General features: G+C 38.3%; 1 protein-coding gene across 1 annotated transcript in view; it reads left to right on the top strand.

Annotated features, from left to right (window-relative positions):
• Nucleotides 1-18,365, top strand: part of LOC128737266 (uncharacterized) — a 48,154-nt gene extending 29,789 nt beyond the window's left edge. Inside the window, exons 3-9 of the mRNA XM_053831869.1 lie at nt 2,687-2,867; nt 10,815-10,944; nt 16,554-16,694; nt 16,815-16,884; nt 16,977-17,143; nt 17,205-17,403; nt 17,734-18,365. Of these exons, the coding sequence (XP_053687844.1) occupies nt 2,687-2,867; nt 10,815-10,944; nt 16,554-16,694; nt 16,815-16,884; nt 16,977-17,143; nt 17,205-17,403; nt 17,734-17,920 (1,075 nt within the window). The 3' untranslated portion in view covers nt 17,921-18,365. The remainder of the gene's footprint in view (nt 1-2,686; nt 2,868-10,814; nt 10,945-16,553; nt 16,695-16,814; nt 16,885-16,976; nt 17,144-17,204; nt 17,404-17,733) is intronic.
• The last annotated feature ends 281 nt before the right edge of the window (nt 18,366-18,646 follow it).

The raw sequence follows: 18,646 nt of genomic DNA, 5'->3' as shown, positions 1-18,646 counted from the left end.
AATGGCTCAACAGCATTCGGCTACAGGTATAACCAAGAACTCTGCGAAGTCAGGGATTTCTACAACTTCCCGCAAGGCTGACGAATCACGGCATGTACGGTAGTACCGTTCGGCTTCTTAGATTGTTCAGTAGAATTTCAGGAGGTTTGGACCAGAGGAGCAATTAACCGTAATTTTAAGCCAACTTTGATTAATTGAAACCAAGGGCATATAACAAACCTGTGGACAACGTAAATATGTAAATGAATGAATAAATAAATAAAGCATGCAACTTTCTGTTTGTAGGGTATGTTGCTGCTTCGTCGTAATTGCCTATTCCCGTCCTATCCAACAACCAACACAAATTATTAAAAATATCAGCATTTTATGACACACAATGCAAAACTAGTTATTCCCTAATATTTTAGTTTGTTGTCTATCATACGCGATCAATCAAAGTGAGCTGAGATCTATTTAAATGCTTTTTATCGTTAAAGAAGTCCTACCAGCCAGATTTCCTACGTTTTTTCGTCCGACGAAGAAGAAAATGTCGACTAATCGTTTTAATTTCCGTCATTCATAAATGAAAATAACTCACGCAAGGCATTGTCGTTATTCTACAGCCAGGAAAACTTGCCTGCCTTACAGAAATTTGCAGAAAAATATTTGTCATGCCGTCCTAAACAAATACATGCCCGTTAGCTTCGTAAACATTGTTGTGATTTTTAGTTCGGACGATAAAAAATTTTGCTGGACGGATTTTAAAACTGTACGACGAATTTAAAAGATAAAGTCAGTTGCATAATTGCAATAAAATGCTTTAATAATCGCTTTTCAGTGATTTCAAAGTTCACGGATCGGAAGGTAAATGTATTTTAGTCAAATTAGCACAAGAACTTTTGGAGTATTCATTAAATCCATCCAACAAATGATGAAAATTAGAATGGCTTTACTTACTATGACGGGAATTAGAAAAAAAACCCTAATTTGTGTTGGATAGGACGGGAATAGGAAATTGCGACGAAGCAGCAACACACCATGTTATGTTGGCATAATGTTTAACTCGATCCATGGCCGCTAGTATCCACTTATCCAGTTTTGCACCGGACTCAATGTTAAACCTATTTTTGCCGGATAGTTTTGCGGCATCCTAGCAACATGTCCGACCTAACGTATCCGTCCAGCTTTAGCCACTTTCTGAACATTATTCCATACACAGTTCTCCTGCACGTCGCCAAAACTAGTTCTTAGTCGTTTGAAAACTTCTAGTACTTGTAGGTCTTCTTCAAACACTGTCCACGTTTCTTGGTCGGAAAGACAACCCGTCTAATTAATTTACGTTTTGTACAAAATGCATTTTGTTTTGCAATATTTTTTCTGTAGATGAAGGTGGGAAAATTGTACATCACTAGTATGAAAAATAACAGGCCTAGATAACTTCCTTGTGGCACACCTGAGTTTACGATAGCTGGGAAACTTCGCCGAGAAACTATAAAAATGACTTTATCTGCATAATATACACCGATACACCACCAAATACACCAATGCCAAGGCTTGACTTACACATTAACACTTGACTTGACATTTGACGTTAAATCGCCTGATCCTACTAAGATTCAAGCCAGTGTCCACATCGCTTATCAAACCACGTTTGCGAACCTTGCGGCTCCTAACCATCACTAGGTATTGGTTCGAATCCATTTTAGCGCCCCGATAAATTCTGACCTCGATAATGTCTTAAAAGTGCCAACCATTTATCAAAACGAAATCGTTTTATAATTCCGTTGGGTAATGTGATATTCAAGTGTACCGGCAGAGGTTATGCTTGAAAAAAGATACCGCTTATGGTCATATCCTTGGAAACTGCGAAGTCGATAAGTCCGAACCATCTATCCACCAGCTGTTACTCATTTCGCGATGCACGTAATTGGTGCAATACTTTGAAAAATCTTTTTCTAGTTTTGCCAGCATCTTGCCCATTAGGTTCAGGTCATCAAAAATTGTCTGCACCATATGGTTGTGATTGCCGTTTTCAACTGTGATTCAGACAGTATACATGTTGCTCTGTTTTCCCACTGATATTCACCGGCTAAGTTAATGGGTTAGGCAACAGCCGTCAGTCATTCACCTTGGTCCCTTCTGCGCTAACGAAGTGAAGTTCCGCGTAAAAGTGCAACTTCTCTGCACTGCGCTGTGCACGGGTAGAAACATCTTGATTTGTAAACTAATTTTAGAACTGCAGCTCTCCGGTGCAGTGTGGTACAATGCTATTACATATGCCCGCCCTGGGCGACAGCATGTGCTAGGCGGTCAGCCGAGTAGCATCATCATCTTGTGCCAACTTTCACTTTCTCACTAGCCGAGGTATTTCAACATGCAATGTACATATGCTAATCGTCATCTTGCACTTCGCTTGATTGTCAGAAAGTCGGTTTAGTGTATTTTGAAACTGACACAAATCTGTCGTTGGAAACTTGAAATGAACGTTTTGATGGGATCAATTTTGAATTATAATTGTTATTAAATAAATCTCACCATCTTACCAACGCGTTGCTCCGTTAGTTGTCACTTGCTGTCGTTGTAGTAACGAAAATATTACTTTCATAAAAGGTTAACAACTTTCTCCTTGCATCGAGCCATCCTTCACGTGCGAATTATTGTCCCTGTCAGTTATTGATAGTTTTCCTACTTTTTTCACCCCCTCCAGCCCAACACTTAGCTCCCGGATACGAGCCCTAAGGATGAGCATGGAACAGGTGCCCACAGTGACAACGCTGCTTAGGGCATCGCGCGACGCCAACGAGCACCTGCTGAAGGAAGTCTTCAGGGACATACTGGAGAATGGTATTTCGCGAGAAAACCTCAATTCAACGGATCGCAGTGGAAGGGTAATACATTTAGCTCGTCTTTTAATGCTTACCGCTAATAGATGAATGAATTTACAATATGTGAACAATCCCCGGTGTCCTTTCGAGCTGCAGCAAGCAGCTCCTGCTGACGGAATGGAACGGTCAGCACTCATTGAGGCCAATAAATTTTTGCCCCGCCACCACCGGAAACATATGCCATATGAATCGGTTTCGCACATAATCCTAGCCGTTGTTGCGATGATGACGATGAGAAGGCTGTAATGAGGGCGGTAAAGTGCTATGTGCGAATACCATACGGGAAAATAACTGGGTCTAGCATTAATGGATTGCGGCTTTATGTGTGTCATATTCGTTACGGGGAAGCTCACAGCTAGTGATAACCGGTTCATGTCCTTTGGCAGTTGGCATAGAAATCAACAACTTTATTGACGATTGATGGTATCAGAGCAGTAGCGACGAACAAGCATACATCATTATGACACAACCCACAAATGGTTTCTTTCGAGATGAACCTATTTATCTAAATTGACCTTTGGTGGTGTTAAAATAATATCCAAAATGGACAGGTTTTCAGCGTCCCTGTTAACTGTTACGCTTAGTAAAGTGAAAATATTTTTATATTTAACGGCTTGAAATGCCAAATAAGCACAAATTACAATCATGTATTCACTAAGTTTTGATATTTCCCTGATATAAAAAATTGTATACGTATCTCTTTTATCTCCTTTTTCTCATTTCCCACCCACCATCAAGACATAAATAGCAACAAGGTGCCATTGCCATCAAAAATCCAAACCAAAATGATGAATTTTTATTGCTGTGTATAGAGTTCTTGACCGCCGTGTTAGCTCAGAAAAATGTAATACGAGTTTCTTGCAAGCTATTCGTTCTTTCGAAATGAAATCCGTCAACATATGGTTTAGTTTTTGGAAATACCATACATATAGTATCCTCGCTGATGAGTTTCAATATTGTGGTACAGTTTATGGTACAAACTATTTTAAACATAATGACAACACAAAACAGACAAAAACAAAAGGTGAGACACCGACCTTTTAAAAGCATGTTTTGAGGAGAGAGGAAATATGCTCCAGACTGGATACACCGTAAATTTCAAATTGGATTTGATATTTTATTTCAAATTAAACTCAAAATTCAACCGAAAATCGGACTTCAAACTGGACCTGAAGTTAGACTTAAAAATTTGAAATTGTACCTTGAAATTGATTTTTCGTCGATAAATTGGAATTAAATTAGATTAGAAATTGAACTCAGAATTAGCAATGAAATTCGATTTAATTTTGAACTGAAGTTGGAGTTGACATTACATTAAAAATCATACTTCGGATAGAAATCGGACTTGAAATTGGATTTGAAATCTAATTTAAAATTAGAATTGAATATAATGAGAAATGTCGAACATTAAACTGTTTTTTTTATTATAAACTCTTTAGTTTCTTATTCGGGTCAAAATTGGACAGGAAATTTAACTTAAGATTGGAATTGAAATTTCACTTAAACTTAAAATGAGACGTGAATTTGGACTTTAATTTGGTCTTAATACTAAATTTGAGATATTAATTAAAATTACACACAAAATTAAAGTTTAAGTTAAACTCAGACAAAGCGAAATTGGATATTAAATTTGGCTTGAACGTGAACTTAAAATCAAACTTTAAATCGGAGTTGAAATTGGAATTAAAATAGACCTAAAACTGGCCCTCAATTGTACTTCATATTGCGCTTAAAATTAAATATTAAACATTAAATAGGATCTAAATAGTACTTAAATTGGAGTTGAAATAAGATATTAAATTGGACTTAAAATCGGACTGTGTATCGGAGTTAAAATTGGAAATAAAGGAAACTAAAATAGTCCCTCAATTGAAATTAAAATTGCGAATTTTAGATTGGTCTTTACTTCGCATTTGAAATTGAAATGAAATTAGACACGAAATTGGGCTTGAAATCGGACATTACATTGGACTAGAAAATAAAGTTTGGACTTAAGATTGGAGATAAAATTGGAATTAAATTAGAAAAACTGTAAAATTAGAATTAAATTTTACTTGAAATGGGACTTTAAATTAGACTTAAATTCGATTTGAAATTACACTTAGCATTTGATTTGAAATCGGAGGTGAAATTAAACTGAAGTTTTTGGAGCGTCTTAGTAGAATACGAAACCTAAAACTAAAAAAGAAGAAAACTTATCCAACTTAATTCTACTATGTATATTTTATTCACGACAGACTTGAAACTAGACTTGTATTGGGGCCCAAAATTGAACTTAGCATTAGGCTTGAAATTGGACCTGAAACCGGAGATCAAATTGAAATTAAATTAGACTTGAAATAGGTCTTGTAATTAGACATTAAATTGTACTTAAAAGGGGAGCCCAATTTAATCGACAAGAAAATGGACCTCAAATTAGACTCTTAAACTAAACTTAAAGTTAGAATTAAATTAAACTTTAAATCGGATTCAAATTGGACATGAAATTGGAGTTGTGGTGGGAGATAAAATTGGATATAAAAATGGATTTAAATAGTACTTCAATTAGCCTTGAAATGGGACAATAAATTGAACGCGAAATTTTACTTAAAATGGGACATAATGCTGAACTTGAAATTGAAGTTAAATCGGACTTAAAATCGGTGGTGAAATTGGAATTAAATTAGATATTCAAAATAGGGCATTAAATAGTAAATGAAATTGGACTTAAATTCGACTTGAAATTAAACTCGAAATTGGACTTGAACTCGGAGGTAAAATGGAACTTCATTAAACTGGAATTCGGAGTTATATTGAGACATTAAATAGGATTTATAATTGGGCTTGAAATTGGACCTGAAATCGGATATGAAATTGAAATTAAATTAGACATGAAATAGGTCTTGTATTGGGACATTAAATTGGATATGAAATTGCACTTAAAGGGGACTTAATTTGGATTTAGAATGGGCCCAATTTAATGGACATGAAAATGGACCTCAAATCAAACTTGATTAAATCACAAAAAATCCGGTCGATCATGTTGGAAACGTGGAACTGAACTCGAAATAAGAGCTGAACTTCAACTTGGAATGGACATTGGACATAAAATAGGCCTAGAATTTGGACTAAATTGCAGCTAATCTTGCAGCTTTATTTCTAATTAAACTTGAAATTAAACCTAAAATTGGAGCAATTTTGACTAGAAGTTTTACTTCGAATTAGATAAGAAATCGAACTTAAAACAGAATCTGAAATTTTTGAAAATGTACTTGAAATTGAAATTGAAATAAACTTAAAATTAGGTTGAAATTTGTTTTGAAATTAGAGTTGAAATTTGGCAGAAATTAGCTCTGATTAGACAGAATTAGTTCAAATTAGACCTGAAAATGGAAATGAAGTTTTACTTATACCTTAATTATTTTGTAAGCCTTGGCCTTTTTTGTATGCCAGAAGGGCACTAGGTTCAAAAATGCCACTGCGACAGGCCTTGGCCTTATTTTAGTTGAAATTAGACGAAATAAGACGAAATTTTTCGTCTTACTCTCTCACACGTTTTACTACTTTTCTGTTCCGTTTTTTGTCTTTTACAATTCTTCTACCGTTTTTATCTCCTTGTTTGTACCGTTTTTTTGTTTTTTCTTCTTTTTCCTCTTTTTCTATCCTCTTTTTTAGTCCCATGTAACCAATTTTAATTCCGTTTTTCTTTGTTTTCTGTTCAATTTTTTCTTATTTTCAGTACTGTTTTTCATTTTTTTTCGTCTTTTTTAACTCTTTCTCATGTTAAGTCTTCGTCTGTTCTGGTTTTCCTCTTTTAGATTCCCCGTTTTTCCTACTCTTGAGTTTTTTTTTCTATTTCCTATTCCTCCTATATTTTATTATTTATCTGCTGTTTTCCGTCTTTTCTCTCCCATTTTACCATATTTTTGTGTCCCATTTTTTGACCCATATTTTTCCATTTAAATTCCATTGGACCTGTTTTACCCGTTTTTATCGTTTCCTTGTTTTTTTCGCTCTCGTTATTCTTCTTTTCTCTTTTGATCTGACTTGTTTTTTGTTGTTTTCCCTTTCTTGCCTCGTTTTTCCTCCTTTCTCTCCCTTTTTTCCTTTTCCTTTTTTCTCGCCGCTGTTTCCTCATTCCCTGTATATTTTTTCTATTTGCTTTCCTCCTTTTATATCCCATTTTCTCCTTTTCTGCCCATTTTGTCCTCATTTTATTTCTCGTTGTTCTCATTTTTCTTCTTTTCTCTTCCATTCTTCCTGTTTTGCTGTCCAGTCCTCTCTTTTTGCCTCTTTTTCTCTTGTTTCTTCAACTTTCTTCTTTTCCACTTTATTTCTCTTATTATATCCCATTTTCCCTCCCATTCTGTCATGTTTTTCCTTTTTATGCCAGTTTTTTCTCTCTTGTGTTTTCCTCTTTATCTGCTTCGTTTGTCTACCTTTTCCCACGTTTTCCTTCGTGCTCTTTTCCGTTTTTTCTCGTTCTTGCTCATATTTCTATTATGCTACTTTTTGGGTAAATATTCAGGAAATTTTTGGCCATAACCCAGGAACAACAAATTGACAAACTAGAAAAAATATGTTAGAAAATTTGACAGTTTTTTCAAAACTCGCAGATCACGATGCATAGTTAACTTGGCAGCCGTCTTCTTTGCCGACCGATTGCATTTACAACAAGGTCCTGCTAGGCAGACATGTTTCTGCAGTCAACATCTAAGCATTTGCGTAAATGAACCAGCATGACACCGCTATACGTTCTGTTCGTTTCACTCTCATTTTTGATCTTGATATCCTTTGATTTTTGATTGCCTGTGGAATTCTGACACAATGCGTTTCTCCAGATTTTTTACACTATCGAATTCAGTATCGATGAATCTTTCCACAATTCTTTTTTCTTTTCTTTAATTTTATGCCGAAACGCTTCAGATAACATGTTGCTAGTAAACACAGCTTTTCTTTTACTTTAATTTAAATTTCCCCTATGGTGCAAAAGCTTCGTTGTAAGTTAGGAGTAATGCATGTCATGGAGCAACGAAATTATTCTATTTTAAGTAAACAGTGCCTTCACGAATGACGTGGTGGACAATTTTAAAATAGAACGACTCGGAAGCAATGAGTAAGGTAAATTGCTACTGCACAATCTTTATAAACTTCGGCGAACCCAAAAGTAACTGAAGCATGCCGCCACGGGACAAGCCAGCCAGCCACATCAAACCGAACGAAACCGGTTCGCGTTTGACATGGGACCTGACAATTATGATGATTAAAAAGGTGCCCGCAATTTCATAGGAGATAATCATCGACCTCAAATCAGCAAACCGCCGTCGGACGAATGTTATCCGATGGTGGTTGCGTTCCTAGTCTCCTAGGCTAAGAATACACCGACCATGAGGTTGTACCGTTCGTTAATTTTTTTCGTTGATTTTGCTTACGATGATTGTGATACGACAAGGAAAGGAATTTGAATAGCATCGCTTTTATAACGATGCAAACGATATTCAGATTGAAACTATCCAAGCACCGTGCGTCTCCATCTGATTCGCCTAACAGAGAGCGATTATTTCAAGCTTCGTTTTTCCACCCAGATGAGGCGGCGCAGTCTACGTCACGTCATTGTATATTTTTGCTACGGAAGCAAAATACTGCTTTGCTCAAAACCACTTGAAAACGACGCGCAAAAAAAACTTCAATTGTTTTTCTTTTAACCAGCTTCATTTAGTAATAGGCAACCGGCCGCGGAGTGAAAGTGGTGAAAAGCGTACCGAATGTATTAATTCCCATTCTAGAGTCAGGAAAATCCACGGATTGTTGTACACATATGCAACCAGAAATCCTTCACAAATGTCTACAGCGACGATTAAGTACAGTGTTTCTGATATTTGAACACAGTTTATAATTTTATTGAGGTAAATAGAAAGTTTTTTTTATGAAACTTGAAATTAAATCGCAAAAATTGCAACACTTTAACGATGCCATGCATTAAAATGAATTTTACTTCATCATAGATATTAATGGAATACTGATTTGGAATATCGACCATCCTGTAAACACAATTTCACATGCATCATTATTTTTCGACATGAATCACGGCTTGTTTTGGCGGTGGCCTGGGCACCATCACGGAGCATTCCTCGTAATCATCCTGTGCATGTGTACACATGAGTAAATCTAGTACACTGGACACTGCTTGCACCACGGTGTAACAAAATTCCATTACATTCCGTGAGTGTGCTGAAGGAATCTTTTCGAATTAATGCAATCCCGTCATAATTACTGCCCTGTCTTGAACGGTAACGTGTTGTTTCTGCCACGAATGTTTACCCGGTGGAATTTAAAATTTGATTTGATTACTTTGAACTCTGTTTTTTGCATTTGTTTATCAGCGTGTTAGGTATTGCACCAATCGGAATCGGAAACGTGCTCACATCATATACAGCGAAATAAAATTCTTGGAAAAAAGTTGCTGGCATAAATAAACAGTTACCTCAAACAAAAATTTATTATTTGTTTGAAATTATTTATCATCCGTGACCTGGCAGAACCAAGTGAAACGATGCTTGAATTTAATTTATCTGGTGGACGATCAATCGCGAAAAGTATTTTCTTTTTATTAATTATTCCTTATTTCGGCTGACGTGAGCTGGTATTCATCCAGATAATGTCACATATTTGCCATCTGTTACATTTACTTCGTCAAGTTTGTGTTACCATTCGCTGCATAAAACACGACACAGCGAGCTTGAATATATTTACACCGTTATCCTTTCGGCACAACTGAGTGTATGTCGAAATGCGCCATTGCCCAAAAGTACTGCTCTCGATTTTTTCGCTGCTGCTGCTGCCTGTTCGTTTCGGCCACTGTAACTTTACTACTGCAGAGGGATTATTTATTCAACCCCGCGTGACACTTATCGATGCTGATGCCTCCATTTCTCAGATCGTACCTAGGGGAAGGGCGGTAAAGACGGACACTGCGGGAAAGACGGACACTTGTCATATTTCATAAACAATAATTTTTTGAAGCAAATCAATGATGGGAAATGTTTCTATAGATTGAATTAACACTTTTGAAATAAACTGCCGATTTTTAGCAGCGTAACTGACAAACTATTAAGCAAAACAAAGAAAAAATGCGTATATACGCTAACCGATGTAATTTTGTGCGTGAAGAAAATAGCTGGTAAATCGTTAAAAAACAACATGTTCATGCTAAACCGACGACATTGCGTTAGTTTGATCTTTCACTGAATATCCATTGGAAACCTAGTGAATTTTTGAATATTCAGTAAAAAGTTATTGAAGTTTGAAAAAATGGTATCCAAGTCGGGAAAGACGGACACCCAACGGTAGGGAAAGACGGACACACAGATTTTGAACAAAATGGGTTCACAACAACGCCCAACAACGATTTAACATTGCAAATACTTCCATATTATATATGTAAAAGTAACCAGAAGTCATATAACAGTTGGAATGAGCCAACTTTTAGAAACGATTAATTCGTCACCAATTAAAATATTGAAGGGAACCATTCTATTTTCTCGCTCAAAGGGGGGATCGGGAAGGGGGTTTCCCAAACCAATTCTTTCCTAAATACATTATGAAATATGTTAATCTTTCTTAATACTGATAATTCAACGACGCGTGACACCTTTTTGCGAGTGTCCGTCTTTCCCATATCAAGTGTCCGTCTTTCCCGCCCATGCGCAGAAACTCTGATTTATACATGATGTTTATAATATTAAAATATGCATAAATTTTGGAAGAAATTTTCCAGCACACGTTGTAACTTTATTAGACAGAGACTTAAAGGTTCAGTTTATACGAAAATTGGGATCAATACAGTTATATTTGAGTAGATATTGAGTCTTTACCTTAAGGTGTCCGTCTTTACCGCCCTTCCCCTACATATATTTTATTCACTCGTTGTAAATCAATTATAAAACATATAGTCCTGTTGTGCAATTTCAGACTGCGATATCGTACATATGCTCTACCAACTTGACAAATTTTTTGGAACTTTTCCTTCAATTGCCTGGCATCGATGTGAATAAACCGGATAATGAGGGAAACACGCCGCTCCATTTCGCAGCGCAAGCTGGTGAGTATATTGGCTGGATTAAAATATTAAAAATATTTTCAATAATGTCAACCCGTACATTTCAACATATTCAAAATATTCCAATATATCAGTACTTTGGGTTTTAATTGGAATTACAACATGTATAAGTTCAGCATGTTTTACTTTTTCCGAATAATATTGAGCTCAGCATCGGTTTCAACGCTTCAGTAATTTATATTTTGTGATGGCATGTTAATCAATGTGGTATCTTCAGGCAACTGATCGAAATTGGCAACCTCAAATTTTTGTTTCAAATATATAATATATTATATAAATTGAAAAGAACATTTTTCAGGTCAGTTGACAGACATTCAATATTAAATGCGTGTCTTCCATCGTTGTTCTATGAAACTTTTTTAGGGTTCTGGTTTCCCCAGCAAACAATAAATATTAAACACTGATGGAAATAAACACAATTAATTTGCCTACGCAGTTTTTTTTTTTTTTTTTCAATACACCATCATAACAAATTGAATGTATAGATCATGCGCCACCAATAATGCATAGCAGTCTACTGGTACTGACAATTGACTTGTTTTCATTTCAACACCAGGCTCATTGGTTTTATGCAGTCAGCTAATGTAAGCAAATATTTTTTGCGCCATAAATGCATACTTTCGGTGTGAATCATTTCGATCAACCGTTTCTGAATCTGACAATCGCAACGTTATAAAACTGATTAGAATAATTGAAATCCATCGAATTGATCGATATTTTGGCTGGACTTTTCAATGCTAAATAAATTCGCCACATATCTTAGAATTGGCGATTCTAATAAACATGTCCTAAAGAACTTCATCCTAAAAAGAAATCGTTTATGACTAAACCCTTTATGATTCCTCTATTCGTTGTACCGTCAGATAGCCCCAGATAAATCGAATATGTTAAGATACAGTGACTATTTAGCAGCCATGTCTTACATACTTTCTAAGCCGTAGCAAAATCTTACTGACATCAAGACGCTTGGTCACACATTTCCGAAAACTTTTCCGATGTAGCATTTCTAATTCATTGTAAAGCAGAGGAAGCTTCCCTTTTCGTGAAACAACTTCCCAAAATAGTAGGTACTCTTGTTTTTATTTTGTTCAACCGGCAGTTCATTTCTTAGACCAACCTCGTGTTTAATCTTGACCTTGAAATGGGGTCAGGCATAAAAATTAATATTTTTTGAAACGGTGGTTCTTTTACAATTGATGAAGGGGCGGTAGAAGAAAGTTATGAAATTTTGGGGTGAGGGTGAAAGAGCGGAATGATGAGAAGGGGGTATTAGTAGCTACGCTTAACAAGTACTCGTTGTGACTCGTACCTTTCATGCAATGTTGGAAGGTGCTTGGGTCGGCATAATCTGAGATTTTTTCCCTGTTGGGTACATCTGAGATTATAACCGGCCCGCCAGGGTATGTGGCTCGCTGGTACTTATGTACCTTGAACCATAGAGGCGCTGGACAAAAGGAGACTGCACAACCCCCTTGTTAAGCGCGCGACGTGGGTCTTACAAGGTACTGCACGTGACGTTGTTCGCCCGTTTGCGTGTTAGCCGCGATTCTCAACGCGTATCTTCGGGTTGAAGGCTTCGTTCCTATGGGATAGAGTTGATTCTTAGTTCCACGAGGTCGACAAGATTCATATTTTGAATGTGTGATGTCCTGCAGTTCACTATCTGACACAAACTGATTACTCATCGCATTTACGCGGGAAGCTATCCACCGACTCCTACACTTTCTCTCTGTGCCAGTTTCACGCTACCGGCAGCTACCCATATAATGTATCATTTTCACTCATTAAACTTTCCAGGGAAATCCTTTAATATCCTATAAACATCAGGATGCCACACCTGGCCGGCTCAACTTTAACGCGAATTGGCTATGGGCTTCTCGTGGATTACTCTTAATATACATTGGCCATGGCCCTCTCGTCGACTACTCGATATTAATATACGTTGGCCATGGCCCTCTCCCCGGGTCAACTGTAACTCGAATTGGTCGCGGGTTTTTCCTTGCTCAATCTTAATATACATTGGCCATGGCCCTCTGGCCGGCTCAACTTTAACTCGAATTGGCCATGGGTTTCTCCCGGCTCAATATTTATATACGTTTGCCATGGCCCTCTCCCCGGGTCAACTTTAACACGAATTGGCCATGGGCTTTTCCTGGCTCAATCTTGGTATACGTTGACCATGCCCCTCTGACCATTTCAATTTTAACTCGAACTGGCCATAGGCCCTCTCCAACTCTCGGCTCGATAATAATATACGTTTGCCATGGCCCTCTCGCCGGGTCAACTGTAACACGAATTGGTCGCGGACTTTTCCTTGCTCAATCTTAATATACATTAGCCATGACCTTCTGACCGGCTCAACTTTAACTCGAATTGGCCACGGGCTTCTCCCGGCTCGATATTTATATACGTTGGCCATGGCCCTCTGGCCGGCTCAACTTTAACTCGAATTGACCATGGGCTTTTCCAGGCTCAATCTTAATATACGTTGGCCACGGCCCTCTCACCTGGTCAACTTTAACTCGAATTGGCCATGGGTTTCTCCCGGTTCTATATTAATACACGTAGGCCATGGCCCTCTTGCCGGGTTAACTTTGGCCATGGGCTTTTTCTGGCTCAATCTTAATTTACGTTGGTCATGGACCTCTCTCCGAGTCAACTTTAACACGAATTGGCCATGGGTTTCTCCCGGTTCGATATTAATACACGTAGGCCATGGCCCTCTTGCCGGGTTAACTTTGGCCATGGGCTTTTCCTGGCTCAATCCTAATATACGTTGGCCATGCCCCTCTGATCAGTTCAACTTTAGCTCGAATTGGCCATGGGCTTCTCCCGGCACGATATTTCTATACGTTGGCCATGGCCCCCTGGTCGGCTCAACTCTAACTCGAATTGGCCATGGGTTTTTCCGGCTCGTTTTTAATATACGTTGGCCATGGCCCTATCCCCGGGTCAACTTTAAAACGAATTAGCCATGGGATTTTCTGGCTCGATATTAATACCTGTTGGCCATGGCCCCCTGGTCGGCTCAACTTTAACTCGAATTGGCTATGGGTTTTTCCGGCTCGTTTTTAATATACGTTGGCCATGGCCCTCTCCCCGGGTCAACTTTAAAACGAATTGGACAAGGGCTTTTCCGGGTTCGATATTAATATACGTTGGTCATGACCCTCTGTCTGGGTCAACTGTAACACGAATTGGTCGCGGGCTTTTCCTTGCTCAATCATGATATACGTTGGCCATGGCCCTCTGTCCGGCTCAACTTTCACTCGAATTGGCCACATGGGCTTCTCCCGACTCGATATTTATATACGTTGGCCATGGCCCTCTGGCCGGCTCAACTGACTCGAATTGACCATTGGCTTTTCCCAGTTCGTTTTTAATATACGTTAGCCATGGACCTCTGACCTAGTCAACTTTAACACGAATTGGCCATGGGCATTACCTGGCTCAATCCTAATATACGTTGGCCATGCCCCTCTGGCCACTTCAACTTTAACTCGAATTGGCCATAGGCTTCTGCCGACTCGACATTAATATACGTTGGCCATGGCCCTCTGACCGGGTCAACTTTAACTCGAATTGGTCGAGGATTTTCCGAGCTCAATCTTAATATACGTTGGCCATGGCCCTCTGGCCGGTTCAAGTATAACTCAAATTGGCCATTGGCTTTTCCCGGTTCGATTTTAATACGCGTTGGCCATGGCCCTCTCCCCGGGTTAACTTTAACACGAATTGGCCATGGGCTTTTCCTGGCTCGATATTAATATACGTTGGCCATGGCCCTCTGGCCGGCTCAAGTATAACTCAAATTGGCCATGGGCTTTTCCCGGTTCGATTTTAATACACGTTGGTCATGGTGCTCTCCCCGGGTTAACTTTAAAACGAATTGGTCATGGCCTTTTCCTGGCTCGATATTAATATACGTTGGCCATGCTATGGCCCTCTCGCCAGCTCTACGTTAACACGAATTGGCCATGGGTTTTTGCTGGCTCAAGCTTAATATACATTGCCATGGCATGTTTAGCAAGATAATACTTTTGACCCAGGATTTGTCTGGACTCTGTAGTCTAGAGTTGAACGATTTTTGACTATCAGGTTCTGTTTCAGTATCCGGCTGGGATGTTTACTGCTATTAAGACAAAGATTTAATTAATATATGGTATATAATCCCAATGTAATTGAAAATGCCAGAAGGGCAATGGGTTAAAAGGCCACTGCGAATGTCTTAATGGTCATCTTTTGTGGCAGAAACTAGCTGTAAACTGCGTTAGTAAGACCAAGAAACTTCAAAACGACCCTGAAATACTCTGTCGGAAAAATGATTGCTTTGCAACTAGCGATCCACACAGGCAAACGATGCTAAACCGCCATATGAAACAACACCGGTCACTGAAATGGAATACACTGAAATCGTTTTTACGCGGTTTGCTTTTACGCGACTTTTTTACGCGAATTTCGGAATTTACGCGTTTTTTACGCGGCGTTGATTTATGCGAAACGTATCCTTCGTGTAAAAAGCGACTTGAGTGAACAAATTAGTATCATAATAAGCGGTAGAATCTGCAGCATCTTTATCTAAAATAAAAGAAATATAGATTTTTAAACAAATTTTCGGCGGCTAATTTTACATGAAACCTTAAATGAAAACTTAATTATTCTGTGTTTGATAAATCTTCACCAAAAACTATTATGAAATGTCGCACTAATGGGTGATAAAACATGCTTTCAGCCTCTTTGTTTCATTTTTTTTATCAAATTTTTTTGATCAAATATTTGCAAAACGTAGTTGCGATTGACATAAAAAGAACCGCGGTAATTTAAAAATTGTAAAAATAACGTATAGAAAAAGACTTGAGTACACATTAATTTGTGGTTCAAGCGGCTTTTAGATGCCCGCCGTTGAAAATCTAGTGTTGAATGCAATTATTTGCGTTTTAGCGCTCACTCGACACATGATTTAATCAAAAACATAACACGTCCTACACTCAACATTCAAATGCGTTCGTGCGTTGAAGTTCACACTGCAAGGCCGAACGGAGTAGGAAATCAAAAGCCTGCCTGCCGGGAACATCATTGAAAATTTCCGCGATGAGCTTAGAATTGTTAATGGGATTAACAATATGTTTATAATATTTATTTACTATCTAATTTGCATTCTATAAACTGCACTTAAGCTTATCAAGCTCCACAGTCCAATGTGCAAATGAGGGTGTGTAATTATTTTAAGGACTTTCCCAATCATTGAATTCATATTTCTGTTTAACTTACATGAAAAACCAATTAAGCCGGTTTTGCAATGTCACTGGGTTTGGTCGGCATTGAAATTCTGTTCTCACGTGTGCCTATACTCCTTAGTGTAAACAACACACAACACGTGATGTTTGGTGTGCGCGGAAGTAGCGTTGCAGATTATATGGTACAGAATTTTAATCAGCATTGATTCATCCTCAGCCGGCGGTAGTATCAGTATGCTTCCCAAGCCTAGCTGGTCCGATGAAAAGTTACTAACGATCAAATTTATATTCATCGAGGTCACCGCCAATGCTGCAGTGTGTGCACGTATTGAAAACTCTGCCTTGCCATTGCAGGATTATCCGACATCGTCAACATGCTCATCACCAAGTGTCGAAGTTTGGTAATTGACCCCAAAAACAATCTGGGTTTCACGCCTCTGATGAAAGCTGCTCTGCAGGGAAGAACTCGCTGTGCAAAGCTGTTACTATTCGCTGGTAAGCTCACAAATATACCCTACCTTGCTATGCAGATTTTTGAATTTATCTGAAATATTTCATTAACGTTCCACATCGACATAAGTTTTCATGTTCTGTTTACTTTGACCTTTCGGACAGGGGCATCACCAGTCGAGACTGACACAGGACGAGGCTTTAGAGCTGAACAGTGGGCTCGATTTTGTGGAAGGTAAGCTCTAGATCTATCTCAGGCTCAAATCGCAACCCAATGTGAATGTGTAATGAGTTATCGCAGTAATTTTCCAAACAACCACATTGCAGACACACGTGCGCCGAAACGATAGAACAGTGTGCCCGCGCCAGGCTACTGGACAAATCGACGCCCTGCGGCAAATGGTCCCACGACATAAATCTTCCGATTGATAAAAATGTCCCTTTGAAGGCCACTAGAAGTAGCAGTATCACACCACAAACAACCACGCAAAATGGTCGGTAATCCTAAAAAATAAAATTTTATTCGTACTAATGTTAAATTTGATTCTGTTTTAGGTATCCGTTCAAAATTCCGCAAAGTATTTCCCTTTAATTTCTCCTCAAAAGACAAGCACACGGCCAAGGAAGTGGACGAGAATTATACCAAAGATCTGGTAAACTATCTCAAATCGGCCACAATCTGCGTCAGTGGCCCTGCACTGTCTGCCAATAAGAAAATTATCCAGAGCCTTATACGACCACTAGAAGTGCCAAAGTAAGCAACATAGTTATCTTCCTAACTAATCTCCATACTGAGTAACGCTTTGTGCTTCATGCCTAACCGATTGAATCGTTATTCATTCTAATATGCTGCAGTCCTCCATAGTTTGCTCACCAGCTCACAACTAACAAACCACGCACTTTTGACATCTGATAAATTGCTTGCCGTAGAACCTAACGCTAAATGAGAGTAACCGCCATTGCCATTTCCACTCAACCAAGTAGACCAAATTTGACTTACTAATGTATATGTATAAGCATCGAAACCGTAACCGTACGCATATAGAAAAAAAAAACAAATCAAAACGACCAAACCTTTCCGTAGACTAGAAGTTACCTACGCCAACAATAATGCGCTCATCAAAAAGTACGAGGCTGCGGACTACGGATGCAATGGTGCCACCGGAAGCGGCGACGAACGCCGGGATTCCTCGGGCTCCGTCGACAGTCGGCACTCGACTCCCCAACACTCGCCAGTTCCAGCGACGGCGAGAGGAAAGATTAAAAACTAACGCCGCCAACAACACCAACCGAACACCGCACTTTAGGATGGAATAGATCGAAGTCGTGCTTAAATACTATAGCTTCCCCGTTTGCTAATAGTTGTTATTACACTCTTAAACTTATTCGTAATTGTTAATATTCAACAATATACAGATAGTTGATACACCAAAAAGTGCATTGAATTGATATATCAGATTTTTCTGCTAACGTATCTAATGAAATTAAATATCATGATAAGATAAGTGAAGTTCTTACTCGGAACAACTGCGGTAGAATGTAAGTGAGAATGATGATTAAAAAAATGCAAACTCCACTCTGAATAGACTGTAATGGAGAACATTTTCTTACTGAAGACTATGATAGGTACATATTTTCATGAATCTCTTATACAAAAATTATACGACATATTAATCATCCCTTCTTTTATACCGATTGACTTCCTCTACTTTTACGACCAACCTTTGAAATTGATTAGTTCTCAAGCTGCTATACATAAATTAGGTAATGCACTTGTATCTTTAAAATTGTCAATAATAAAGTAAATATAATCTTACATTAGGTAAAAAGCAATTAGGAAGCAGATGACACTCCTTAGTTGAACGAATTTCAGGCGCCATCAAGTTATTTTTCCATTTGTAAATATTATAAATTTTCCATTTGACGGAGGTTTCTGTAATCTTTTTTTTTTACGTTTAATGAATGAAAGCATTCTGTATTAAATTAGTCGATTATCA

Source organism: Sabethes cyaneus, chromosome 2 (assembly GCF_943734655.1).
Source record: "Sabethes cyaneus chromosome 2, idSabCyanKW18_F2, whole genome shotgun sequence".
NCBI classification, from domain to species: Eukaryota; Metazoa; Arthropoda; class Insecta; order Diptera; family Culicidae; genus Sabethes; species Sabethes cyaneus.
This window is presented reverse-complemented; position numbering and strand designations above follow the sequence as displayed.